This window comes from Zonotrichia albicollis, chromosome 3 (genome assembly GCF_047830755.1).
Source record: "Zonotrichia albicollis isolate bZonAlb1 chromosome 3, bZonAlb1.hap1, whole genome shotgun sequence".
Classification (NCBI taxonomy): domain Eukaryota; kingdom Metazoa; phylum Chordata; class Aves; order Passeriformes; family Passerellidae; genus Zonotrichia; species Zonotrichia albicollis.
This window is the reverse complement of record NC_133821.1, coordinates 81026217-81049463: the sequence shown is the minus strand read 5'-3', so window position 1 is coordinate 81049463 and position 23247 is coordinate 81026217. Positions and strand designations below refer to the sequence as shown.

The following is a 23247-nucleotide window of genomic DNA, read 5'->3' as shown; positions in this document are numbered from 1 at the left end:
GATTCCAAAATATTTTTTGTATCAGATCATGGATACAACCAAGTCAAGGTACAGGTTTCAGAAAGGCTCGCTCAGTTGGGGTGCATAGTTGAGATCTCAATCCCAAACACTCCATCCTCCTGGTCTTCCTTCTGCATAGCAGTGCTGTGGTTGGGCACCTTTGGGAGAGATGTTATCTTCTTGCCAGAAGAGTTGACTATCTCCTGCTGAATTTCTTGCAAGGAAATATGGAAAATAAGGTTTTGAAGTACTTGCCCTTGAATCATCATAATATGCAGGATTAGAGCTGTAGCTGCATTTAGTTTCACTCAACTTTTTGAAGGTGGAGTTAAAGTTGAAAATACATCTCAGTTCAAAACAGTGTTAGTAGAGTTTCACAACCTAAAATTTAGTAAACTGATTCAGGATTAACTCCAGAATTGTAGGGATTTCAGGAGCAACACCATAGATCATGCTGGATTGCTTAGATAAAGAGACAGAGCTGTTCATGATGGATTTACTCCATTGTACTCATTACATTCCTTCACTTCCCCCACCTGTTTAAATTATAGCTCCATATAAGATCAATTAGTGTAAACTGCTGCTCATTGGGTTTAAGAGGAACAATTTTCTGCAGCTCCTTCACATGCGTTTGAAAGGAAAAAAATTCCAAACATTCTGCTTAATTAAGACCTAAAGAGGCGGTGCAAACTTTTGATGATTAATTGAAGCATGCTTTAGACTGATGCATATTTAGTTATTATAATGTGATAATTTTATCTTGTTATACAAACTACTCCCTTTGGGAACATGATTTAACACTGCAAACACTCCGTGTTTATTGCATTGTTCGTTATGAAAAATACACAGGATAAAAACCACAAGGAGATATAACTGAACAGTATCTGTGTGGTGGGTGCAGGGAGTACTCCTTCCACTTGTAATGACACAACCCAGAGGCAGAAAATCACAATATTGTAACTCCCACAATATCTCTCCCTGTGAAGAGTTGAGAACTCAGAAAAGTAGAGGCTGGAAATTTAGATCCTGTGCGGTATGTAGAAAGAATTTCTCTTTCTATTACCTGGTCTAATTAGAGAGGACAGCAATATGTATGTTCTGCTGAAAGCCCTCCTGTTACTATTCAGTTGTGTCAATCCCATCTCTTCTTTGTCTCACCTGTGAGAGTGCCCATGCTACCTGTCATAAGTGTGACAGATCTGAGAGCGTGCTAAACACTTTGCAAAAGCAGGTCATAAAGTTGCAGGCCCAGATGGAGGGGGAAAAAAAAGCAGTTATTAAGAAGTATTTTCTTTCACTTCAATATTATCTGTGCCAGGACTTGCAAGTGATATTTTTGTACTTTACAAACATGTGTCAGCATAGCTATATGTGTCCTAAAAGTGATGGTGAATGATCTTCATCAGAAGAGCTGCTCCAGTGGGAGCTCACATGATGGATGTAGGCATGGTGTCAGGATGAGCTCATGTTACTTTAAGCAGATATGCTAAGATAGACTACCAGCAGAAGATTGACTATGAACAAAGGAGACTATTGCCAGTGTAGTAAACTGGGATAATTATTGTGGAGAAGCTTTCTTAGTGCAGTTCTAATCAGGAAAAGATTAGAATAAATATTGAAGACAGATAACCAGTCTTAAACTACTGGATTTGAAAATTTCCTACTTCCCTGTGATCTCCTAGCAGCAAGTTCTTCTAGCTGAACGCTCTAGGAACAGGGATTTGATACATTTTCCTGAAAGCAGGGCAGGAATCTGGTAAAGTGATTTTCAAAGAATTCAGCCTTGAAAAACAAAGGTCTGTTGTTGTGGTGTGTTGCAATGTCCTGTTTTAAACTTCCGAGTCCCTTCCCAGGTGTGCCTATGCCTCTCTCCCTGCCCCCTCGCCCCCTTGCTGAGTGTGCCCTGTCAATCAGGCTAACATACCAGCAAGGCGTCGTGTGATTCGTCGATTTCAAAGGATGCTTCTCAGGCCTGGGGGTCATTGGCCTGTCTAAGTGTCATCCTCCCTTGAGACCCTGCCCCCTTCACCTGGTTGGTAACTCACCTGTCCCCTCCCCTTCCCCTGTCCCCGAGCTTATAAAGTTAATGAGACCATGCGGCCGGCATTCTGTTAGCAGCAGTGGCCCAGTGCAGACCTCTGTACCAATGGAATAAACATCTGGCAACCTTCTAGCAGAATCCGCTCCCTTTATCTCCACTATCGCCAGAAGCTCTCTCCGCTCCCTTTATCTCCACTATCGCCAGAAGCTCTCTCTCCTGAGGAGCTGCGAGTCTGTTTTCGGGCTGCGAAGTCACTTCGCCCACCCAGGGACGCCAATATATTGGAATATGTATCCCAATATAACCAGTTAGATGGTGCCTAGGCCAGTTCTGACCTTCGCTGCTGGGCCGAAGGCAGCACTGCGGTGTTTTACCCCAGAGATACCTTGGCTGGCGGCAGAGTGCAGCGGGGCACAAGACAGGACTCCGTTCTCCTCAGGAGAGAGAGCTTCTGGCGATAGTGGAGATAAAGGGAGCGAAAAAATGAGAGGAATTTTATCTTGAATGGAATGCAAGATATGAATTTCTGGTTTCAGATTATTCCAGCTTGCATTTAGCAGATGACAACGCTTAAATCCCAAGACTCTGTCTTTTCTTATTTCACACAGTCTTAATGTCTTGAGGCTACGTTATTGCTTCTCATTGCTGGTAGAAATACATGAAGTAATACTTTCTGCCAATGTTGCAGTTCTGAATTTTGGTCACTAAGCTTAATACACTGTAACAAAACATGCCAATTAGTTCTTTTCACAAGGTCTGCACAGATGTTTACCACAACCAGTGTGAAGAAGGAAAGCGCACAGTCAGTCATGTTTGGACCTTTATCATTGTCCCCAGCTGTCACCCACGCCCATAGGGCACTGTACTCCCCCAGGTACCAAGCATGGCTTCCTTTCTCTGCTGTTCTTATTATCACTTATGGCTGAAAGAGAATATTTGAGTTTAGACCAAGTTTTCGTCCCACTGGGCTGGACCCAACTGATGGTCCATAGAAATGTGATCATAGATGTTTTCTATTTCACTTAATGAACTGCATTACAAAAAGTTCAAGTTTGAATTGCATCAAAAGTTGTCTTAGGCAAATGTACACTTGAGGGAACAAAGATGACTTGAAAAGTGATGTGTTAATGCCCTGTCCCAGCAAGTGTGTACTCTGAACCCCCTTCTGAAGTACTGCTATTTCCTGGCTGCTTCACATGACCGTACTCAGTTAATCCTTTTGTAGCAGTGTTCTTGAGTCTATCTAATTGAAGAGGCATCTAGTTCTATTATTGCTGTTACCATGAAATGAAAGGGATTACATTGTTTGATGACTATTGTGAGAAAGGAGTAGAATAGAGAAACAGTTTGAGTTCTTTGTGTATAGCTAGATTATTTCCTTCCCTTTTCCCCTTCCTTCCTTCTTTCAAAATGATGACCATTTTGACTAATATTGATGATGCCCCCTGGATATCACATATCACTTCTGGAAGTGCATACAGTGACTGGAAGTAGTAGTTTGTAAACCATTCTCTGCTATTTTTTTGACCATCAAATCTATGGACCACCAGTGAAGCCATGCTGCTTCAACGGATTCTCTGTGAGGTGGTTGTGAAGTTCTGCTGGATGGGACATGGCAAGACAGCAGCCTGACATGGAAGATCCCTCTCTGTCTCCTCTCCTCCCCTTCCCTTGCCAGGATGTATGTTAGAGGGTCTTTGATAGAGGGAGGTGGACTGAACCTAACTGTCCTGCATAACACCTGCAGAAAAGTGCAGAGCAGTGAATAACATGGCTTTTCCCTGTAAACTGCTGCTGCTGCCTGTAGCCTGTGTAATTAGAAATAAACAATTGTGTGTGTCTTTCTCATCATCTATGGGAGACTGTTCATGTGCATTAGTGAACAGGAATTGAATGACAGCTGAGGTGTTCCCCCTATCAAATCACTCATGAAAGCCCCTGAGAATCTCAGTGGTGCATCTGTGTTTCCCCTTAAAAACTGTGCCCCAGACAAGCTAACCTGCTTCAAAAAGAGCTACTTCAGCACCTACTTTGCCAGTGAGCTCTCTTTCAGCTCTGTAATATTCTTTTTTCATTTATGTGAGTTCCTCTCATCAGAAATGAAGGCTATTAGAAAGGTATCACTGGTAGATCATCTCTTTTCCAGAGATAAAATGCTTCTTATCAGTAGGGGAATATATGTTACTGTTATCTGAAACAAGAGTCTGCTGTCTGGTTCCTTTGATTCAGAGGATCTTCTGTTGTCCTGGTACATTCAAAGGGGCAGGTTCAGTCTGTAAGGAATTGGTTTATTATGGTGCAAAAGTAGCTGAATCAGGGTGCCTTTGAAAAAGATAAGTGCTGCAAACGACTCAGGACAAGAATGGGGGAAGAGCTCTAGGTCTGTGCTGGAGTAGTTGGCACCCTGGACAAGACCAGTCTGCAGAGAAAGTGGCGTGCAAAAATCATCACCCAGCACCCTGTGTTACAGCAGCCTGGCTGATGTTACAGCCAGCTCAGGGCAGGCTTTTTCACCCTAGAGATGGCTAGTGATAATTTTGCCCAAATTGTTTTGATTTCCCTTCGTGTTCAGTATATGAAGGTGCTTATAATACTGGCAAATCCCACTCTAAAGGGTAAGTGATACAATACATTAAACACAAATCTGTGCTATAACTTGGCCTTAAATGTAGGTTTAAAGGTAGACAGTCTGATTAAAACCAAAAGGTCATTATTTTACATTGTAGAATTTTATTTGTAGCTGTAAATCATAACACAATTTGTGGAAGGAAAAAAGTTATTAAACTGGCAGTATTTATTCCAATAAGGTGAGTAAAATGCAGCACGTAGTTCTGAGTTATGATCGTCGGGGAAAGGAGCCAAATCACTCTGCTAAAAATTAGTTTGCCAATAATTTTACAGAACGATGACAGCGTAGCTTCAAAAACAAATCCTTTATAGGGAAATAGGATGGCTGCATGACAGAATCTCTAAGCTATGAATTCTCCACAGCTCATGGACCAGGAACTGCTTTAACAATTAGTCTCCAGGGATATTTTTTCCCAGAAGTTAGACAATGGCTGCTGTCTGTAACTGAAAGGTCATTCAGTATCACAAACTGGACATAAGAACTGAAGAATTCTGTATTTTAAGTCAGAAAGATTCCTGCAAACTTCTTGACTTGATCTGTTTAGTAGGCTTAACTATTCACTGCTGTTGTCTGTGAACCTGAGGTGGGAGTGATGACCACAAAAGGATATTGCAAAAGGATATTTACATTAGTAAATAAGCTCTGTGGTATTTTTACATGCCGGAAGGCACACATGCCACATTTGTAACACATGTTAGAGAAGAGCTTGAAAGAGGCTTGTGAACTCTGCCTGAGTTAAAATTTGACCAATAAGGCTAATGACTGAAAAGTAACCTGGCAGATTTTGCCACAGTGCTGCAACATCTGCCTTGTTTAAGTCTATGTTTCTGTGACTGCTGAATTCACACAAAAGCTCCCTGTTTTGTATGCTAGTCATTTCAAAATAATACAGAAAAGGAGTGTTTTATGTTCCTTCTTATTTAGAAGAGGGCTTGTGTTAGAGACCTGCCTTGGTGCAGCACCTTCTGGCTGTGTTTTATTACCAGCTTGCTGAGCAGAGCATCTCAGGGACTCACTGCAGCAGACTGTAAGTAACAAGAGCAAAACAGCAATACCCACTAAACCTTCAGTCTTGGTTACTCGTTTAATAAAGTGTTGTGCGCTCTAAAGCGTGCTAAAAAGTTCTCAAGATTTCCAGACATTTTCAGCAGTGCACAATTTTTGGAGTTAATCATCTTTTCCAGCCATTTTAGAAGCTTTGCCAAGCTGCTGAGTCTGGCTGGCACAGGTCACTGGCTGCCTGAGGATGAAGCTGCCTGAGGTGATCACAGGCAGGCACAGTTCTGCTCTCTGACAGTGAGGGAGTTAGCAATAAGATGAGCTGGTGCTGCTTGTGTCTAAGAGTAAGTGTGCAGATGTCTGAGGAAGGTGTTTGCATCTCATGTAAACATTGTTCTTATATTTTTGTTGTAGAAGATGATGTGTCAAATGTACAAATAATGTGTGCCTGGTGCCAGAAAGTTGGAATCAAGCGCTATTCCCTGAGTATGGGAAGTGAAGTGAAATGCTTCTGCAGCGAGAAGTGCTTTGCAGCTTGCCGAAGAGCATATTTCAAGAGAAACAAGGTAAGAGAAATAAGGAAAGATGTGACCTACATAGACATGGCTTTAATCAGGCCCAGCCTGAGTCTCATTTAGCATCTAATAGAAACTCTTTTCTTTTGTTTTCTCTGTTTCACCTAGTCCCACCACTTTCCATCTGTATTGTCTGTTGGACTGTCAACCCTTTACTAACCTTCTTTCTTTCAGTTTCTCTCAGCTTGATACTTGGGTTTTGTGAGGGTCAGGAAATTTAAATACTAATAAGCATTAACATAAGACTCTGAACTTGGCCTTAGAGTCTCAGGATACTTCCTACATATACACACTAAGAGTAAGTATCAGAGAAATAGAATAGAGAAAGGCTGTGTATGACAGTGCCACCAAGTCCCATGGCATTGGGATCATGGCCAGTTAGTAAATGTTTTTAGGGCCTAAGTCTCAGTCCCATCACAATACTGCACATCTTTTCACTGCTGCTAGTGAGCTGTAGTTTCATTGTTTAAAAGTATATCATTTTTAATAACTTATCATTGCTAAAAAATTCAGACACTATTCAATTTTTGGGTTGGGGTAAGCAATGTTGGAACATCTAGAGTAATGTGAACACCCCTCCTACTCAATTTAAATTTAACTCCATCTAAAATTAGAAGCAATGGTAATATTGAATGTCTACAAAAATTGCTGTAATCACTGAAGCACAGTGCCTGAAAATGCCCTTTAGGTTACTTCAGCAGCTGTTTTTCTGCAGCAGAATTTATGTCATTTAAACATGTAACATGTCATTTAAAGAAAAATAGAAAAGGAACCCCTCAAATTTTTAGTTGTTAAAAAACTAACTGTGTCCTTTTGGTGCTGAATAGTGTGAGCCTCTGGGTAACTTTATTGTCTTAGAAATGTTTATCAGTCAGAAAACTCTTTATATTTTGGCTTCCTAAATGATGCCATTTACCCTCATCCTTCAGGACATTCCAAGCCTGTCAAGTTCAAATTGACTTCAGGTCTCTAAATCTCGTCTTTTACATCTGTCATGATAACCAATAAGTACATATGGTTTCTAGACTTAAGATGCAATGTTATAGCAAATTAACCTCCTTTATAAATTTGGGTCACATCATCCTGCCAAAAAAAAAAAAGCCTGAAGAATTAGGTTGCATAAATCAGTAGAGTGGAATTTTAGTGGCAGTCTTGAATAATCAAGCTCATAGTGTCTACTGGAGCAGACAGGCAACTAAAAGTCACATGAGTATTCTGTGAACAGTCTTGTTTACATTCTTTTTATCTAGAAGTGTGGAGGAGGGAAATATGTGCTCCTTAGATGCTCCTCATTTGAAAATAAATCCGCAGGGATGTATGTGCATGTGCACATGTGCACCTCTATCACATGCTGTTCTGTGTGCCTTACAGTGTGCAGGGCACAGTCCAGACACTCTGGGCTGACAGGATGCAGATCTCTGTCAGCTGATGCTCCTGTGACTTCCAGTCACAAATTTTCATGGATAAGATCCTTCCTAGTAATGGAGGCATTGTCAGTGATCCTGGTTAAGTGATCCTGTGTGACCAGAACTGATGAGTACCAGATAATTTGGGAAACCTTGGAGAGGCAGATGAAAGGACTTGGTGTATTCTTTCTCACCTACAGCTTAGATCCTGAAATAAGAGATTTAGATCTCCACTAAATGAAAATAAATGTGTGTTAACATAATGCATAGGGTACTTCAACCTTCTAGTAACCCATTAGTAGTAGAATTCAGTAATAGTTTATGACCATGAATTCAGTCAGTGAGGCAGTATATGAAAAAGTTCCCTTTTACCTGACTTACTATTTATTACCCTGGTGCTTTACTGGAGGCCTCCTTGTTCTTGTATTATGAGAGAGGATGAATTAGAGCTTCACATTCTCCTTGGTTCCCTTTCCTCCACCTCTGTTAACTTCTGGCAGATGCCAAATATTTCCATTGAGAAAGCTCTCTATATTCATTATTTTGTATGTGTGTATAGACAGACAGACAGAAACACATATACAAATATATACAAATAAATACATATACACATATATGTATATAAGCACAATAGGTGTTCCTAATATTTTCATATACCAGCATATCCCAGTGAAATGTCCTATTATTCACTAAAAAGGTTTCAAACTAACAAAATGCCATGTAGGAGGACTTGGCAAAACATGGTGAGAAAACATTATCATGTTGATTGGCTCTGCTTCAAAGCTAAGCCAGTGAGTTAAATTCTCTTTTTCTTTGGACCTGTGAAACCTGGAATTTCACAGGATTTGATGAGCAGAGGAAATCTGTAGCTGTCCCTTGCATGTATTTATGGCATTAGATAATCTGGGGACAGAATATTTAGGAAGTGCGCTTCTTAAATGAAGACAAGCACAGTAGAATTCAGCAGACCCTCATGCTTCTGGTTTTGCACTTCACCTGTTAGTAACAGAGTGGAGTCTTGAGGAATAAGATCAAAAGAACCAGGATGCAATAGTTTCAGATTTAACTGCTGACCTTTGCTCTGTTAGTGCTATTCCAACAGCGTGCCTGTCTTCTCCCTGACTCTAATGCTTATTTATGTATTTTAAGGAGTTATGCCACTCTACACTTTCTCATTTTTCAAACAGAGGAGCAAAACAGTCACGTTTCACCTGCCTTATGCATGTTTTAAACAGGGATCTCTGCCACAATATAGTGTTGTATTACATTAAATATGTACAGCTGCTGCATTTCTGGGAGCTGATAGGACTTTGTGGTCACTTTATTTAAAGCTTGAGTTTCCTAATGGATCACATTAAGCAGTCTTCCCTCCCTCCCCTAGATAAGAAGTGCTGCAATAAGTGCTTGCCTCGGATGGTAGGACTGTTTAAGCAGTAAAGAATTAGTCATCACTAATGCCTCAAAACAGCACTAAGTAATGCTGTGTATTATCCATCCCTGAATGACAATTGCGGTGTTCAGAATGAGGACTTTTGTAATCATTCTAAAAAATATCTTTTCCCATACACAGGGCAAATGCACATTACAGTGCTGCATGCCACAGATTCCCAGCTGGGAGAAGGCTTGGCATGAGCCCACCCTGAAGTGCCCTGAAAGGGCTCCACAAAGCCCCAGGCCAGCTGGGCACTGGCTGCTCCCAACTTCTAACTCCTTCTCAGCCCTTTCCTGCACTAGGTTTGGCAAGGGCAGCAACACACTGGGATAAGCTGGTGCCTTCCTGGCCTTGGGAGCTTTGAACCCAAGGAGTGAAGTCTGAGATGCCCATCAGGCTTTCCTGCCTTTTGTCCTGCTGGAGTCTTGTCTATTTGTGCTCTGGAAGCTGGGCCTCTGTGTCCTCTGCATCCATGCATAGCCAGGGTTGTCAGGGAGCTTCATGCCTGGAATGGGAAGTTTGTAAGGAAGAAGTCTGGTGCAACCTTAAGTTGCTTTTCTTATAAGAAATGCAAATTTTACTCCAGGTGTTTTAAACAGAAACATCTATCCAGGTGTTTTAAAGTCATGACTGTTTAAAATTATATCAGCAGCAGCCATGCCTTGCAAGAATAGAAATATGTATGTTTTGAAATTTTAAAGGCTCCCCCAACAGAATAAACTTATCTAAATTGTTAGTGATAAATTAACAAAAAATTGGGGCTTTTACCCTATTCAGCAAATCCCAAAGCATTTAGACAAGATCCAATTTAGAAAGAAACCTAAAAATAACACCACTGCCACCCCCAAACAAAAATAACCCAAATCTGCATTCCTGCTCCTGTTTGTCCAGTTTGCCCAGTCAAATGCACATATTGTAATAATACATAATAATGTATAATATTGTACATTGAATATTGTATAATGACAACCTGTTGTGTATAATAATACCAACTAAAAGGAACCATTGCTGGAAAAGCAAGCATTTGGGACTAATGTTAGTAGTACCCAAAGATATAAGATTTGGATGCTTCCTTCTCAGATTTAATTTTAGAGGCCAACTAATAAAAGTTAAGTAGGAAAGAGTCACATAAGGGCAAAAAGCATTAGACCACCAAGTTTCAGAATATGAAATTTAAAGGGAATGGTTGGACTCATAATTTGATCCAGTGAGTCTGAAGCTTGAAAAGATTAATTTTGAAATTAAATTGTTTGACTCAATGGGTCAGAAAACAATTTATTATGACCAAACAGCCAAACATAGAACTAGAACTGACTTCAAAGAGGCTATGAACTCTGCTCACAGATATATTAAAGAGTAATTTACTTGATTTGACTAAGGCTTTGGAGACATAGCGACTGCAAAGTTCTCAGGCAGTATTTTATACTTGACCTTGTCCCTGCTTCATACTGCCTCACAATTAGGAAGAAAGATAGATGTTTCTGTTTACACAGCAGTCCAATTTCATTCATGCTAATAAACAAAAAGGCATAAATCAAAATGTAAAAGTAAGCTTCTCTGTAGCACCAAGAAGATGTAAACAAGCATGACCCTTTTCTCCCTGTAAAGTGTAGTGATGGGCAACACTGTGCGTTAGTAGTGCGGACAGGGAGTAGTGCAGACAGGTTTAAGGTCCTTTATCTCATCTGTGTGGCAAAAGTGAATGTGAACTATCCAATGGAACTGTAAGAAGTCACAGACATTTATTTAGTTCTAAGTTCTGTTGCATTAGGAAACCCCTCACATTTTCAATCTATATTTAAAGATGATAAAGAGCATGCAACGTCATACAGCTTTAATGCTCTTGCCTGCATAATTTTTTGGTTAATTAATATCTATCACTAAGTGATAATATGGACATTTAGATACAAGCATGTACTATAAACTGGGAGTAAACAGCAGCTATCATTCCCCAGAATATTACTGAGGATTGTCAGAGAAAGTTCTCTTGATTTCAAGCTTAATTGTGCGGCCTAACAGTGCATGAGAGATATTTAACAATCTCACTGTTAAGTCAATGAGTAATGGCAAAAAAAAAGCCACTTTCATCTCTTCCTTATGCATCTACAAAATTTAATTTGTAAAGTGATCATTATTCATTGAAATTCAGAAAATTGCTTGGAGCAACTTGATGCAAATAATGCCCTGACCAAAAAAAAGAAAGCTTAGCTGTTCCTTTAGACTCCCTTTCTATAGTTGAAAAACATGGAGCTCTGAATAGAAAATCTATTTCTCCTTGAGATTTAACTTGCGTTAATCAGGTGCTCAGAAAGGTCAGTGCAGAGCAGGTGTCCCACCATCTTTTCATGCAGTTGCCCATATTTGGTTCTCTGGAGCTGTAGAGAAAAGCAGGATTCAATAAATGGTTCACAAAGCGGCTTCTGCCTCTGCGGGTTTGCGTAGAACGTGCGTGCGTGTATTTGTGTGTGCACATCTGCGTGTGTGTGTGTGCGCCTATTGCCACAGCAGCCAATTGAAAAGGTTTCCTGCAAATGCTTGAAGGTAGAGGGGAAAAAGACAACAAACATCTCCATAGCTGTGATTGCTTTGTTGAGACATAAATGAGCGCTGATGAGTGAATGCAGATGAGACGCTGAGTCTGCAGGGGAAACAGCTCAAGTGTGGGGCACAATTGCAAACTTCTTTGAGGAACTGGCTGGAGAAGGAGGGATAAGGAGAATTACCTCATTCAGAAGATGTTTTTAAAGTTTGTGGACAGTTGAAGGCTGCATATAGTGACCAAGAACCTGGAACAGGGACTGAAATATTAGGAAAATACCGAGGTTAGAAAAAAATGGGTGGCATTGGTCAGAAAGGAGATTGGCATCATTGTCTTGCTGTCATCAGCTGGCCTGGTTATTTACAGGATGCTAAACCCAGAAATCTCATAGAATTGCTTCTCTAAACCAGAGCTAGGATTTTTCATGATTAGAAGAGGCAAATGAAATTCCAAATTAACCTACTGAGGCCATCAGTCAGAATATCTCGCCACTCACCCACAACAAAGCAAAATGTATTGCCATTGCTAGCAATGAAATGGGCAGCAGCACCTGACTGATGCCACGAGTGACTTAATGAAGGGATCTGGCAAACCCAGCGTGCTTGTCAGTTTGCGAACTCAATGGACATTTTAATGTCCATCTGCTGCCATTTAATACTATAAATTTGAATCAAATTCCCATTGTCTGAATTACTAGCAGGTATCCAATCCAATTAAAAGGCGTGTTCACTTTTAATTTTAACCACCATGTCGCATTACATCAGTCGTGTTGCATTCTGGCTGCTTTGGTTCTATCAAGATGAATATGCTAATTACAGCTGCCTCTTGGGGGGCAGGCATCTGATTCAAACAAAGCTACCAGTTTATGCAAGGTGTCCTCACATCAGTTTTGGACAGCTTCAACAATTGCACTTTTCCTTTTTCCCAGAAGCAAGTTTTGTTTGCATACAGATGGTACAACAAAAACCACTAATTGTGTTAGGACTTGACTGGAAATGCTTTTAAGTTCCTTGCACACTGGGTGAATGCAGTTTAGAGCAATGATTTGGATTTAAATAGGTGTTCTAGCACCTTGGTATTGGATAAGTGAAAGAAGTTTCTACCTGCAGAGTGACTGAGGGAGAAATATGGCCAGTAGCCATTTTTCTGGAGGTTACTAAAAAGCTTTACTGAGGCTTTAAATCACATAGGGTGAATTTTTGAAGGGGAGAGGAGAACACTAGAGGATAACAGACATTTTGCTCCTTTAAAAAGTCTGGCAAGATAGACTTCATGGTCTGCATCCATGGCATTTTTACATCACCAAGGGATTTTTGATTAAAGAGTTTAGATCAATAACAGTGATGCATTCAGAAAATGAGCAGATATAATACACACTGGTGCTTAGTTTACCTCTGAACCTTTTTGGTTCCAACCTATGTGAGCTAGCCAATTGCTCAAAAATTATTGCTCTCCTTTGTTTCTTGTCTCAGCTCAGGTTGCCTTAGATTAACCTTGGCTTTGTACGAAATTAGGCACCTTCAGCTTTGTTTTCTCATGCTCAACAAAGAATGAGCATCAAGAACAGTCCTTGTTCTGACAAAAGCTTAGGGTATATCTCCAAAGTGAATCTAATTTGCACAGACTATATTTGGTGCCACTCTTCCTTTTCCTAATGAACACATCAATCATTAATACTAATATGAGCTGGGCAAATAAAGAAATGCATATTAAATGTTTGTTCAAAAATATCATGACATTTGAATAAATTATTGCCTTAATGGCATCTGTTCATTTATCAGTCAGCTCATTAACTTAGGGAAATATTGAAAAGGAGGTTGAGTATTTTTTTCACTCTATATATTTTTATTTGAAAACCAAAATTAAGCAAATATGGTTTTCCAAAATGTGTTTGGATTAGGAACAATGTTGTGAGCAACACCATTCGTACACACTCTGAAAGGGTGTGTGGAATACAGAAATTGGAATTAGCGGCGTAGTTTAACGAGGCAAAATTCCACCCAGGCAGGGTAGCAGGGTGGGCAGAAGTAAAAAACCTGAGGGGCCCAGCTGAAGGTGGAAGGTAATTTCTAGTCCTAAAGTGTCTCAGGAGATGACATTGCTGTCACATTTCGCAAGTGGCAAAGTAATTTGTGCAGGTGAGGCAGCAGTTCAGCGGTGTTGCGACATTTCTTGTCAGCTGACAGTCTGTATTTAATCACTCTATTACACTCCCAGTGTGGCGACTTTCCTCTCCATCAGCCATAGAAATCTTGCAATAAATTCAAGGATGAAACTGAGTTCAGACCAAGGGAGTAAATCACATTGTCTATCTTTTTGGCCTCTTCTAGCCAGAAAAGTTTCATCCCCTTTAGGTTTGTTTGGAAACGTCTGCTGGTTTATGGGAAGACTGAAGAAACCCTTACACCCATTAACCTTGAGTCTGGCCTTGTGAGTTTAAATGAGGCTAGGAGAGGCCAAATGGATATAACTTATAATCTGCTGGATGAACAGGAAAATGTACTACTGGGGATTGTTAGTTGAAGTCAGTTTCTTGCCATAAATCAAGCCGTGCTCACTGTGCAGGCGTTAAACTTGATGGAAGAATGAGGTGGGTTTTATAGAGCAAAAGTCTGAAAATGTAAAATGTCTTTCCAGTAGAAAATAGTTTCTCCAATAATGTTTGATCACTTGGTGACCAGATAAATTCAGTTACTGGCTGTGCTCTGTCAAAACCCCATGCATTTACAGCTCACCTATTTGAATTTAAGTTGAAAGTAAACATATGTTGTGAGTTGTCAGACTTGATGGAATTTTGTATTTAAAATAAATGTACTCATCTGCTTAGTAATACTTAGAAACAGCCATTTGATGGGTGTGGAGGTGGGGAGCATGTGTCTTCAGATGTTTTTGGTTTGTTTGCTCTCCAGCCTAAGAAGCAGGAGACCAGACCCTGCCTCTGTCACACAGAGAGGTGGCAGAGATGCTCCGGCAGGAGCCAGTCCTTTGGCTGGGATGAGGGGGAGATATGGCTCTGTTGCTGTCCATTTATTTCAGAAGCAGAGTAGAGCATCTCTCCAGCCTTTCTCTGGGCTTTGGGAGGGAAAGGGCCCTTAGTGGGGCATGGTAGCCTGGTGCAGCTTTCCTGGGGAGCGAGGGGAATCACCAAGGACTCAACATCTCCATGAGACTGAGTGATTTTCCTCTTACCACATGGATGGATGCAGCACTGCAGTGTCCTGTATGCCTGTGGCTCTTCTCTCCCTTGAAATTCAGAGTCTCAAATGAAAAGGAAAGCCTGTTGAGTTAGAAATCAAACATCTCAGTCTCAATAACTCTTATTATTTTTAATTTAGCCCCCAGGCTTTTGCAGTTGTGGTGCACAGTGCTACTAAAAATTAGGTGGAAGAGAGCTCCTAGAACTAGAAACATAAGTCTTAAAAGATTAATCTAGAGATTAAAGCAGTGCACCGACATTTAAATATTTATAGGGAGAAAGGTTTGAATTATTTCATTGTGTAGTGTTGAAATAATGGTTGACTTTGGCTATTGTTGAATGGTCCAGTCTCATGCCTCCTTTTGCAGAAGCAATTTATCAATATCACTGCCTTGATAAGACCGCTCCCTCCGAGTTCTGACTAATGTAAAAGTATTAAAAGAGAAAGTAGCTGTACTACTGAGTTCAGTGTGTGAAGGCGATAACTTCATCCTGAGGAAGAAGGACCAGGAGCTCTGAAAGAGGAGGTTCTAAAATACTAAGGAAAAGGGTTAAAACAGACAAGTTTTAAAAAGGGGGAGAAAAGAAGCATTGAATCTCTCTGGAGGCTATTTAAGAACACCATATTAGATGCACAGATGGTATGTATACCTCTGAGCAAGGAAAAGTAGAAAGGGGAGAGTAAATCTGGCATAGTTAAGTGAAGAAGTGCATAAGCTTAAAGGGACACTGTCAACTTAAAAATCACACTTTTACTGGAAAATTTGTTACCTACTACTGTTACAAACAACACCTATGATTACTGTAACTGAAAGATGAGACAAAAAACTCCCTCTGCTTTTTTGTGTACTTTCTTTGGGCCTGATCCAGACTCCATTGGCATCAGCGGGTGACATCCCACTGCTTGCAATTAGCTTTAGATCAGGCCCTGTGCATATTTGCCCTGTACATTGTGTACATGCAATTCAATTATTTTGCATCTGGTCTGTTTTCCTATTGTTTCTGTGGTTTTCACACAGCAAGAGAGGAAAAAACCATTTTTTTCCAAATTGAAAGTGTGGTTGTTAAATGATGGAAATGCCACCAGGGTCCTAGGCATACATGTAGCAGAAATACCAAATGTTTTGCCTTTTTAAGACAAAACACTTCCTTCAAAACTTTTGAAGACATGATCCATCAATTATAGCTAAAGGTTCCTGAGGTGGAGTGCAGTAATTATCTGAAAGGTGCAGGTACCGGGCAGCGTAGGAAGTACAGGAGAAGCACAGAAAAAGTCTCTCTAGAAAACAAAAAGCCACCTGTAAGTCCCCTGTACCTGTAAGCCATCCAGCCATGGCTCTGACCTCCTCTCAAAAAGTGGAACAGCAGAGAAACAAAATTAAATTTCCTATGTCCGTCTTCACCACAGAGGATGATGAGGAAATTCCTGTCCCAAGGACACTATCCACAGGAAATCAGAATGTGGCCTTATAACAGAAATTGAAGTCTCTTAGGATGAAGTTATGGACCAACTTCAGCAACTCGAGAGCAGTAAATCACCAGGAGCAGATGGTGCTCAGCCGAGTGTTCCTAAGGAAATAAAAGTGTGAAGCAGCAGAGATATTGACAAGGATCTGCAATATATCATTAAAACCAGCAACTGTTCCTGAAAATTTGAAAGCCTTTTGTATGGTGCTTAAAAAAACCAAAACAAAAACAATAAAAGAAAAGGAGACATAAGGTTACTTTCTTCTTCAGCACAGAAAATGAGAGTTCCTAAATAATTTATATTTAATTTGCTTAACGGCAGAATAAAATAACTTCAATTAGGCATGACCTGGCAGGTAGTAACACTGTAAAGAACAGCTGGGATATAATTTTTATACATAGCAGCTTTTAGACAGAGATATTTAGGTAGTTATTTGGACTCAGGATCATGTTTGCTGGATAAGATTGGTTGGTTTTGATGTGTTATTTGATGTCTATGGATAGTTTGATGCTCTCCATGGAAGCAGTGAATGCAGCATACCTCAGTCCATGTTTTCATAGGAAGCTGGACATTTATATAAGAAACTGCTTGCATTGAAAAGGACTCAAGTTTCCTGCCAAAAGAAAAATTACTTTATAATGCTGAGGAGTGTTTTTGTATGTGCTACACAAAATTTTAATTCAATTTTCTTGAGAAAAATTAGTTGTTTTTTGGGAAAAAATTGGATTTTCCAACAAAAGGCAGATACTCAATGCACAAACCCACTCAACCACATTCTTGTTTTCTGCAGTTGTACCACATGGGCAAGGAGTAAGAGACAAGTACAGAGGTTTTGCCCAGCAACCACGGCTAGTGTGTACACACGCACAGAAATCAGCTGAGGGACACAAATTAGAAGTTCTAATGGATTTGAAATTTAGTAAAGCACTTGAAATGGCATCTCATGAAATCTTACCCTCAGATTAATTCAAATTACTTTGGATATGAACACTGTCAAGTGGCCTGAAAACAGACTGAAGGAATAAAGTAGAGGGTGGTGATAAAGAGCAGCATATCAGGTTGTGGATAGAGAAGTGCCAGGGGGACTTTTTTGAGGTTGGTCTTGTTTCATATTTCATTAATGATCTCCAGGAGAGAACAGAGAGCAAGTTCACAAACTCTGCAGCTGATACTGAACTAGGAGGAGTTGCAGATACCAGACAGGACAGAAAATAATTCTCTGGAGGAATTAGAAATAATGAAGAAATCCAACTTGTACTTTTCCAAAAGCAAGATATTATGTCAAGGGGGGATAAAAAAGCAACCTGAAAAAAATATCCTAGGGGAATGAGTGAAGCTAGACAACAGCCTGAAGCTGAGCATAGGAGAAGGACAGTAAGTTGGATGATGCAGATATAATGGTAGTCAAATGGGCAAGGGTCTGGGGTGTTGGAATGTTGGTGAGGAGAGTTGGGTCGTTGCTGTAATGTGGATAGAACAAGGGGTGGCAAGATTTGGAGAGAGTTTGGATATGCAGAGTTCAGTGATGATACCAATCAAAGATGCTTTAGGGAATATGAAAATGTTAAGCCTGTGGAGAAGGAGGAGAAGGCTGGACCAGAGGTTCATCTTTTGCAGTTTTGGTGTATAATACTCTTATACACCAAGTATAACACTTGTAGCTGGGGCATGAAATGAGCTGGTTTGCTTGGGACTGACTAAGCTGGGAAAAACAAACACTAGTAAACACAGTGGCTGGCACTGGCAGGGGGATGCATACACCATCCTCTGTATTTTCTGTCTCCTGCAGAAATGAAAGGATAGCATGCTTGGATTCAGGAGTTATTAATTCCCAAAAGTACACTGCCCATTTTTAGACTCAACTGTTACTAATAGTTAAAGGCCTGAGTGACAAGCCACTGAAGTAAACAGGAGTGCTCTGTTTGGAGTAGCAGTTGAACTGGTACTAAAGTTAAATGGTGTAGTTGCAGAGGTTTGATAAAGCTGATTACTGTTAGCAGAGTGTATAACTAAACCAAGTGAAAGAGCAATAGGAACCAAATATCATGCATGAGAGATGTTGCCCGCTGTGTCAGCCCCAGATGCATCCTATAACTGTGTAGACTATAGGATATTTTTCATTCCTTCCTTCAGGTATTGGCTCTTGTCAGCTGCAATTTGCCAGATGAGATGAACAAATGGGCTGATCACTGTGGTGAGACCCATCTTCCTAATCAGAGTGGTTGCACTGCTGGCATAGCAGGCATGAAGGGCTCTGTGACACAATCCCGATCCAGATTGACGTGTCCCATTTGGTTGGGCAAATACATAGCTGGTGTAAACAGGCACAGCTTTATTAAAATAAACGGGGCTGCTTGGATCAGCAGTAATTTTGGCCCAAAGCAAGAGCTGTAATAGGTCCATTTAGTTCTTACTGGCTCTGCAGGAGCAGTAGATTTGGAATTGTTGTACTGGGGAATTTTTTGTTAATATCACTCAAATGAAAATGTTTTGTCTCACTTTTAGTTATTCTCAAGTCTCTCTTAAAATTTTTCAGCCTTCATAATGCAGTTGTCAGGGTCGCCACATTGCTCTTTTGGAGTATTTTGAAAATGTCAATATTTTCTAGTATTTGCTGTTGGTGAAAATATGGAAAGTGTAAAAGACTTCTTATAAAAAGACTAAGGCAGAATGTGAGGTTGTGTTCAATCCCACACAATAAGGGCTGTTTTTAAAGAAGGGTCACATAGAGCTCTAATTCATTATATCTGGACATTTCAGCATAAAATGTAATGTGTAGCAGCTTCACTATGCCTACCTAACTTTTCCAAAGAACACAGTAGGGATATTACAGCATTTCACCTAGTTTGTAAGTTGTTTCCTGAAATTGATTTCCTAAAGACAGCTTACAGCAAATGTGGTTATTTTGAGCATTTTATTTCTTCAGCCCTGAATTTAGGTTTGAATAACTCAATAGAAATTTCAGAACAGAATATGCAATAGCATGCTGACCACCAGTTTCAAAACAAAGGAAGTATTCTGGTCTTATGAGTTTCAGGGGCAATATTTCCACTGATGTTAGTAGGATGAGAACTGAATCACAAACTTCAAGGCAGTGGTGGCATTACAACAGGAAAAACAAGGAATTTGATATTTGTGCTCTACAACTATAACTTTTTGCTGATAAAGCTGTATAAGGTATTTTAAATTTACCCTAATTTATATTAAATAAAATAAAGCTCAGGTTTGCCACAGTTCGGCTGGATAGCTCTTTATCCTCCAGTAGCCCAGGACAGGGTGGTATTGCACGTTTTTCTTCCTTTACCATTCTGCCTTTTCCTTTCCCTTGCTTTATAATATGAAACCTTTCTATCCTTCACAGTACAGCTACCAAACTTTTAACCTCTCTTTGACTTTGTCTTCCTACATTTCCTATGCTCTTTCTGCATTTTCATTGGTGAGGCTAGGATAAGGTATGGCATTTTCTGTTCCCTATTGTGTTCTGTATTTGCAGCATGTCTTATATTGTCTTAAGGATATTTTCTTAGGTTGCTTTTTTTCATTGAAAGGTACCGAGGAGGGGAGATTCTCAGTTGTTTTTTCTCTGTGCCCTTAATGGGGTTTAACTTGCCACCCCATTAAACAGTCATTTATGTGCAATTGTGATTGCTGGAATGTAGGTTGCTATTATTAATCATCTTTCCATTCTTGCTGTTACATTAATCATGTGAGGAGACATGGGCGTAAGTTTGGATCCAACAGGATGACAACTTCTTGTTCGTGGTGATCTGAAATTCAACCCGTGAAGCAAGGAATGACTTTTACAAGTCATTTTCATGTTTGCCAGTTTTGAAGGCAGCTCTGTGCCATTTTGCAGTACTCCATGCTAATTATGACCCGTGTGGATTTAGGGATTTCATGAATAATACAAGAGAAGCAGGAGCAGTTGGGGAAAAAAAAAACCACCCGGTTTCACACGTTGTTTGTGTCAGGGCTTGGTAATGGATTTACCCTCAAACAGAGTCAGCACTAAGAAGACATTCTGGCTTGCAGGGCCTCACACTGTGCACGCAGGAGTCGTTTCAGTTTTGCACGCACGGCGCTCTGGCTGCTCTCCCTTTGTTTCCAAATCGCGCGTGCTCTGCCGCATACATGTGCCCTCCCATATTCCTACAGGAAATCTACTTTCACGCCCAGGAGGGGAAAAGTCTGGCGTGTTTGCTGTGTGTTCCTTCGGGAAGCAGGCGAGCAAAGAGGACGGTACAGCTGTAGACATTCTGCACGGAGATAATCAGTGCCCCAGCAGGAGCACCTTCTCCACACAGCTGTACAATTCCCTTTGCTCCCTAGAAGGCACTGCACCCTACGTGCAGTTTCCAAGCTACATTTAACACAATTGCCCATCAGCACTTAGGAAGCAGTTACCACAGAAACCCAGCAGAGACCAATTAGTCACATGATTAAATTAATTAAAATAACCCAGGGTATCTGCCATCTTGCTTCTTTCTGCTATGCATAGCACATGACCCAGGCAGAGATGTAATTGGGTAGCATTATTGTGCCTTTTAATCCTAGAATCATCTTCATACTGTACTGTAGGTGGTCTTTGATTTTTCCTTTTCCACGGGTGTACATAAATCCCCTCCCAGAGATCCTTCTTATTCCCCTGCTGCAGAGACGCTTTATTCGTTTTCTGGAGATCTGTGTTATTACACAAAAAAAATTCTCCAGCCCCCTCAATAAGCCAAGTAGTATCGAATTTACAAAACATCAGATTTAACAACAGCAAGATTTGTTATGTTTGGGATAAGAGGATTTGGAAACATTTTGAATTGCACAGCTAAGACTTTTGGAGGTCTTTAATGACAGCTCTAACAATACTTGCCAGGGAGAGCTCTGTAATATGTATTAGCACTTGACCTGAGAATTGTAAAGCACTAAGAAAAGACTGTATGTTGTGTCTTCATTTCGCAAGTAATACTGTTACTGCAGTGGGGCGCATTTAAGTGGAACAAGCTGTCTGCCTTGTAATACTTCTTCCTGGGAAAGGCAGGCAGTTTGCTTTCCTCCCTCGCTTTTGAAACCTAGAAGCGCACAGTCATATTCTAACTTAGTAAATCAGTGCTTTGTCCTTGGTCGTTTGGCTGCCCTGACAATGGCATCCCCGAATATCCATGTCAACTAGGGTTTCCTCTGTTGTGTCAGTGTCATACGTCTGCATGCACACAAATCATCTCTACCTGGAGCGGCATAAAACACAGAACATTGCAATTTCCATCTCATCAGAGATTTGCTGGTGACTGCTCTAAAGCTACTTTGATCCATAGCACCAAAAGAAAAGAAAAATTAATACTATTTCTGGCCCCAGAGTAGAGAGCAGCTTGCCTCTCCAAAGCAGATTCTATACAAACAGACTTGACAAAATAGCATGCATAAATTACACGGCCCTGATGCATTAATTCGTGCCTAACAGAGCAAGTGGCAACAACACTACATCTACAATGGGTGGGTATAAGATGGAAGAAATGAAGTCTGTGGGTTAATGTATAAATAATCAACTGTTACGAAATTTGCAAATATTATGGAAGAAAACTAGCAGGTTTTGCGTGTGCTGTAGTGCCGTGCACAAACACATTTGCCAGGCTTAACTGGCTCTGAGTAGCCTGTCAGGAAGGATGTGCACGTTTGGCAGTGCTCAGGCACAGATGCTCAATATGAGATAGGGCCTGGTTGTGAGATGAGGTCTCTATCTACCAGAGTAGTGTCAGTGGCAAAAGTGAGCCTCCACTAAGTCATAGCACACTTCCCGAGGTGAAACAAGCTTTGTGCCAGGTATAATGTGGGTCTGTGGTTTTATAGACATTATCCCCAGCTGGCCAATGTCCCCTGCATCCAGGAGACATGCATGCACACACACAAATTACCAGGCATAAGTGACATCAGTGCTCTGTTTCAATTTTTCTTGTGTTTTACTTGTCATGATTTACGTCATGCATCATGGGCTGCTGCAGTGTGCACAATACCTGTGGAAAAGTTGACTGTCTTGCTGTGTTTAATTTTGCTATTTTTGCAGTAAGTGACAATAGGAACACTGGGAAAGAAATTCTTCATGAGATCACCCTGGTTTACACTGTAGTAGTCCCAGAGAAATTGGTTTAATTATGTTCCCTTAAAACTGAGGTTAACTAGAGGCAAAGCTGGTTGAAAGATTGTAGGTGCAGCAGTCATGTGCTCTTGTTTCCAGAATTAAAAAAATGTCCCATAAATAAACTCATGAAAAGAATCATAATAAGAAAGCTTTCTGCTCTGTATTTAAAGTACTGTTTCAACAAATCTGCCTGTGAAGTTCTCAAAGCTTTTCTTCCTTTATAATACAGAAGAAAAGGTTTTTTTTCAAACTAGAGTGAGAAAAAGTTTTGACTGTGTTTTCTTGTCATGCTACATAAAATACACGTGTCTGAAAGCAGAGAACAGGCTCTTCTGTAACAGCTAAAGTGACAGCAAAAGCTGAGGTGGCTGTTTTGAAGTCTCCAATATAAATAGGAAGGGAAGGGGTTTTCTTTGATGTGCAGGAGCTCTGTGTTCTTGATACAATTTTCTTGCTATGGTTTCTGGCTTCTCTCAGGGAACAGACAGGCCTCCTTATTTGACTATTACGGAGGAGTGAGTTGTGATGGAGATATGGGTCCCTCTCCCAGCTGTCCTTGGAGTGGGGTTCATAAATGAGAGAACAGGGACTGAAGTGGTCAGCACATAGCTCTGTGCCATAGCTGCATTTGGGAGGGATGTGCCAACCTCTTCCCAAACCTGGAGAAAGAGCAGTTCATAGGGACCCCTCGGAGGTACAGCCACTGCTGCTGGAATGCTCCAGGAGCGGACAGATTAGAGGTAGGGATTGCAGAAAACAGAGGCACTGGAGACTAAAGGACATAATGTTTTGGTTGTGGAGGTATCGGGCAGGATTAGCAGGATTTCAGGCTTCC

The 23247-nt window shown here is 40.6% G+C and overlaps 1 protein-coding gene across 2 annotated transcripts in view; it reads left to right on the top strand.

Annotated features, from left to right (window-relative positions):
- SOBP (sine oculis binding protein homolog) overlaps nt 1-23247 on the top strand; it is a 113148-nt gene that overhangs the window by 18657 nt on the left and 71244 nt on the right. For both annotated transcript variants that reach the window (XM_074538000.1, XM_005485075.4), the window contains exon 4: nt 6084-6235. In XM_074538000.1, coding sequence (XP_074394101.1) covers nt 6084-6235 — 152 coding nt within the window. The remainder of the gene's footprint in view (nt 1-6083; nt 6236-23247) is intronic.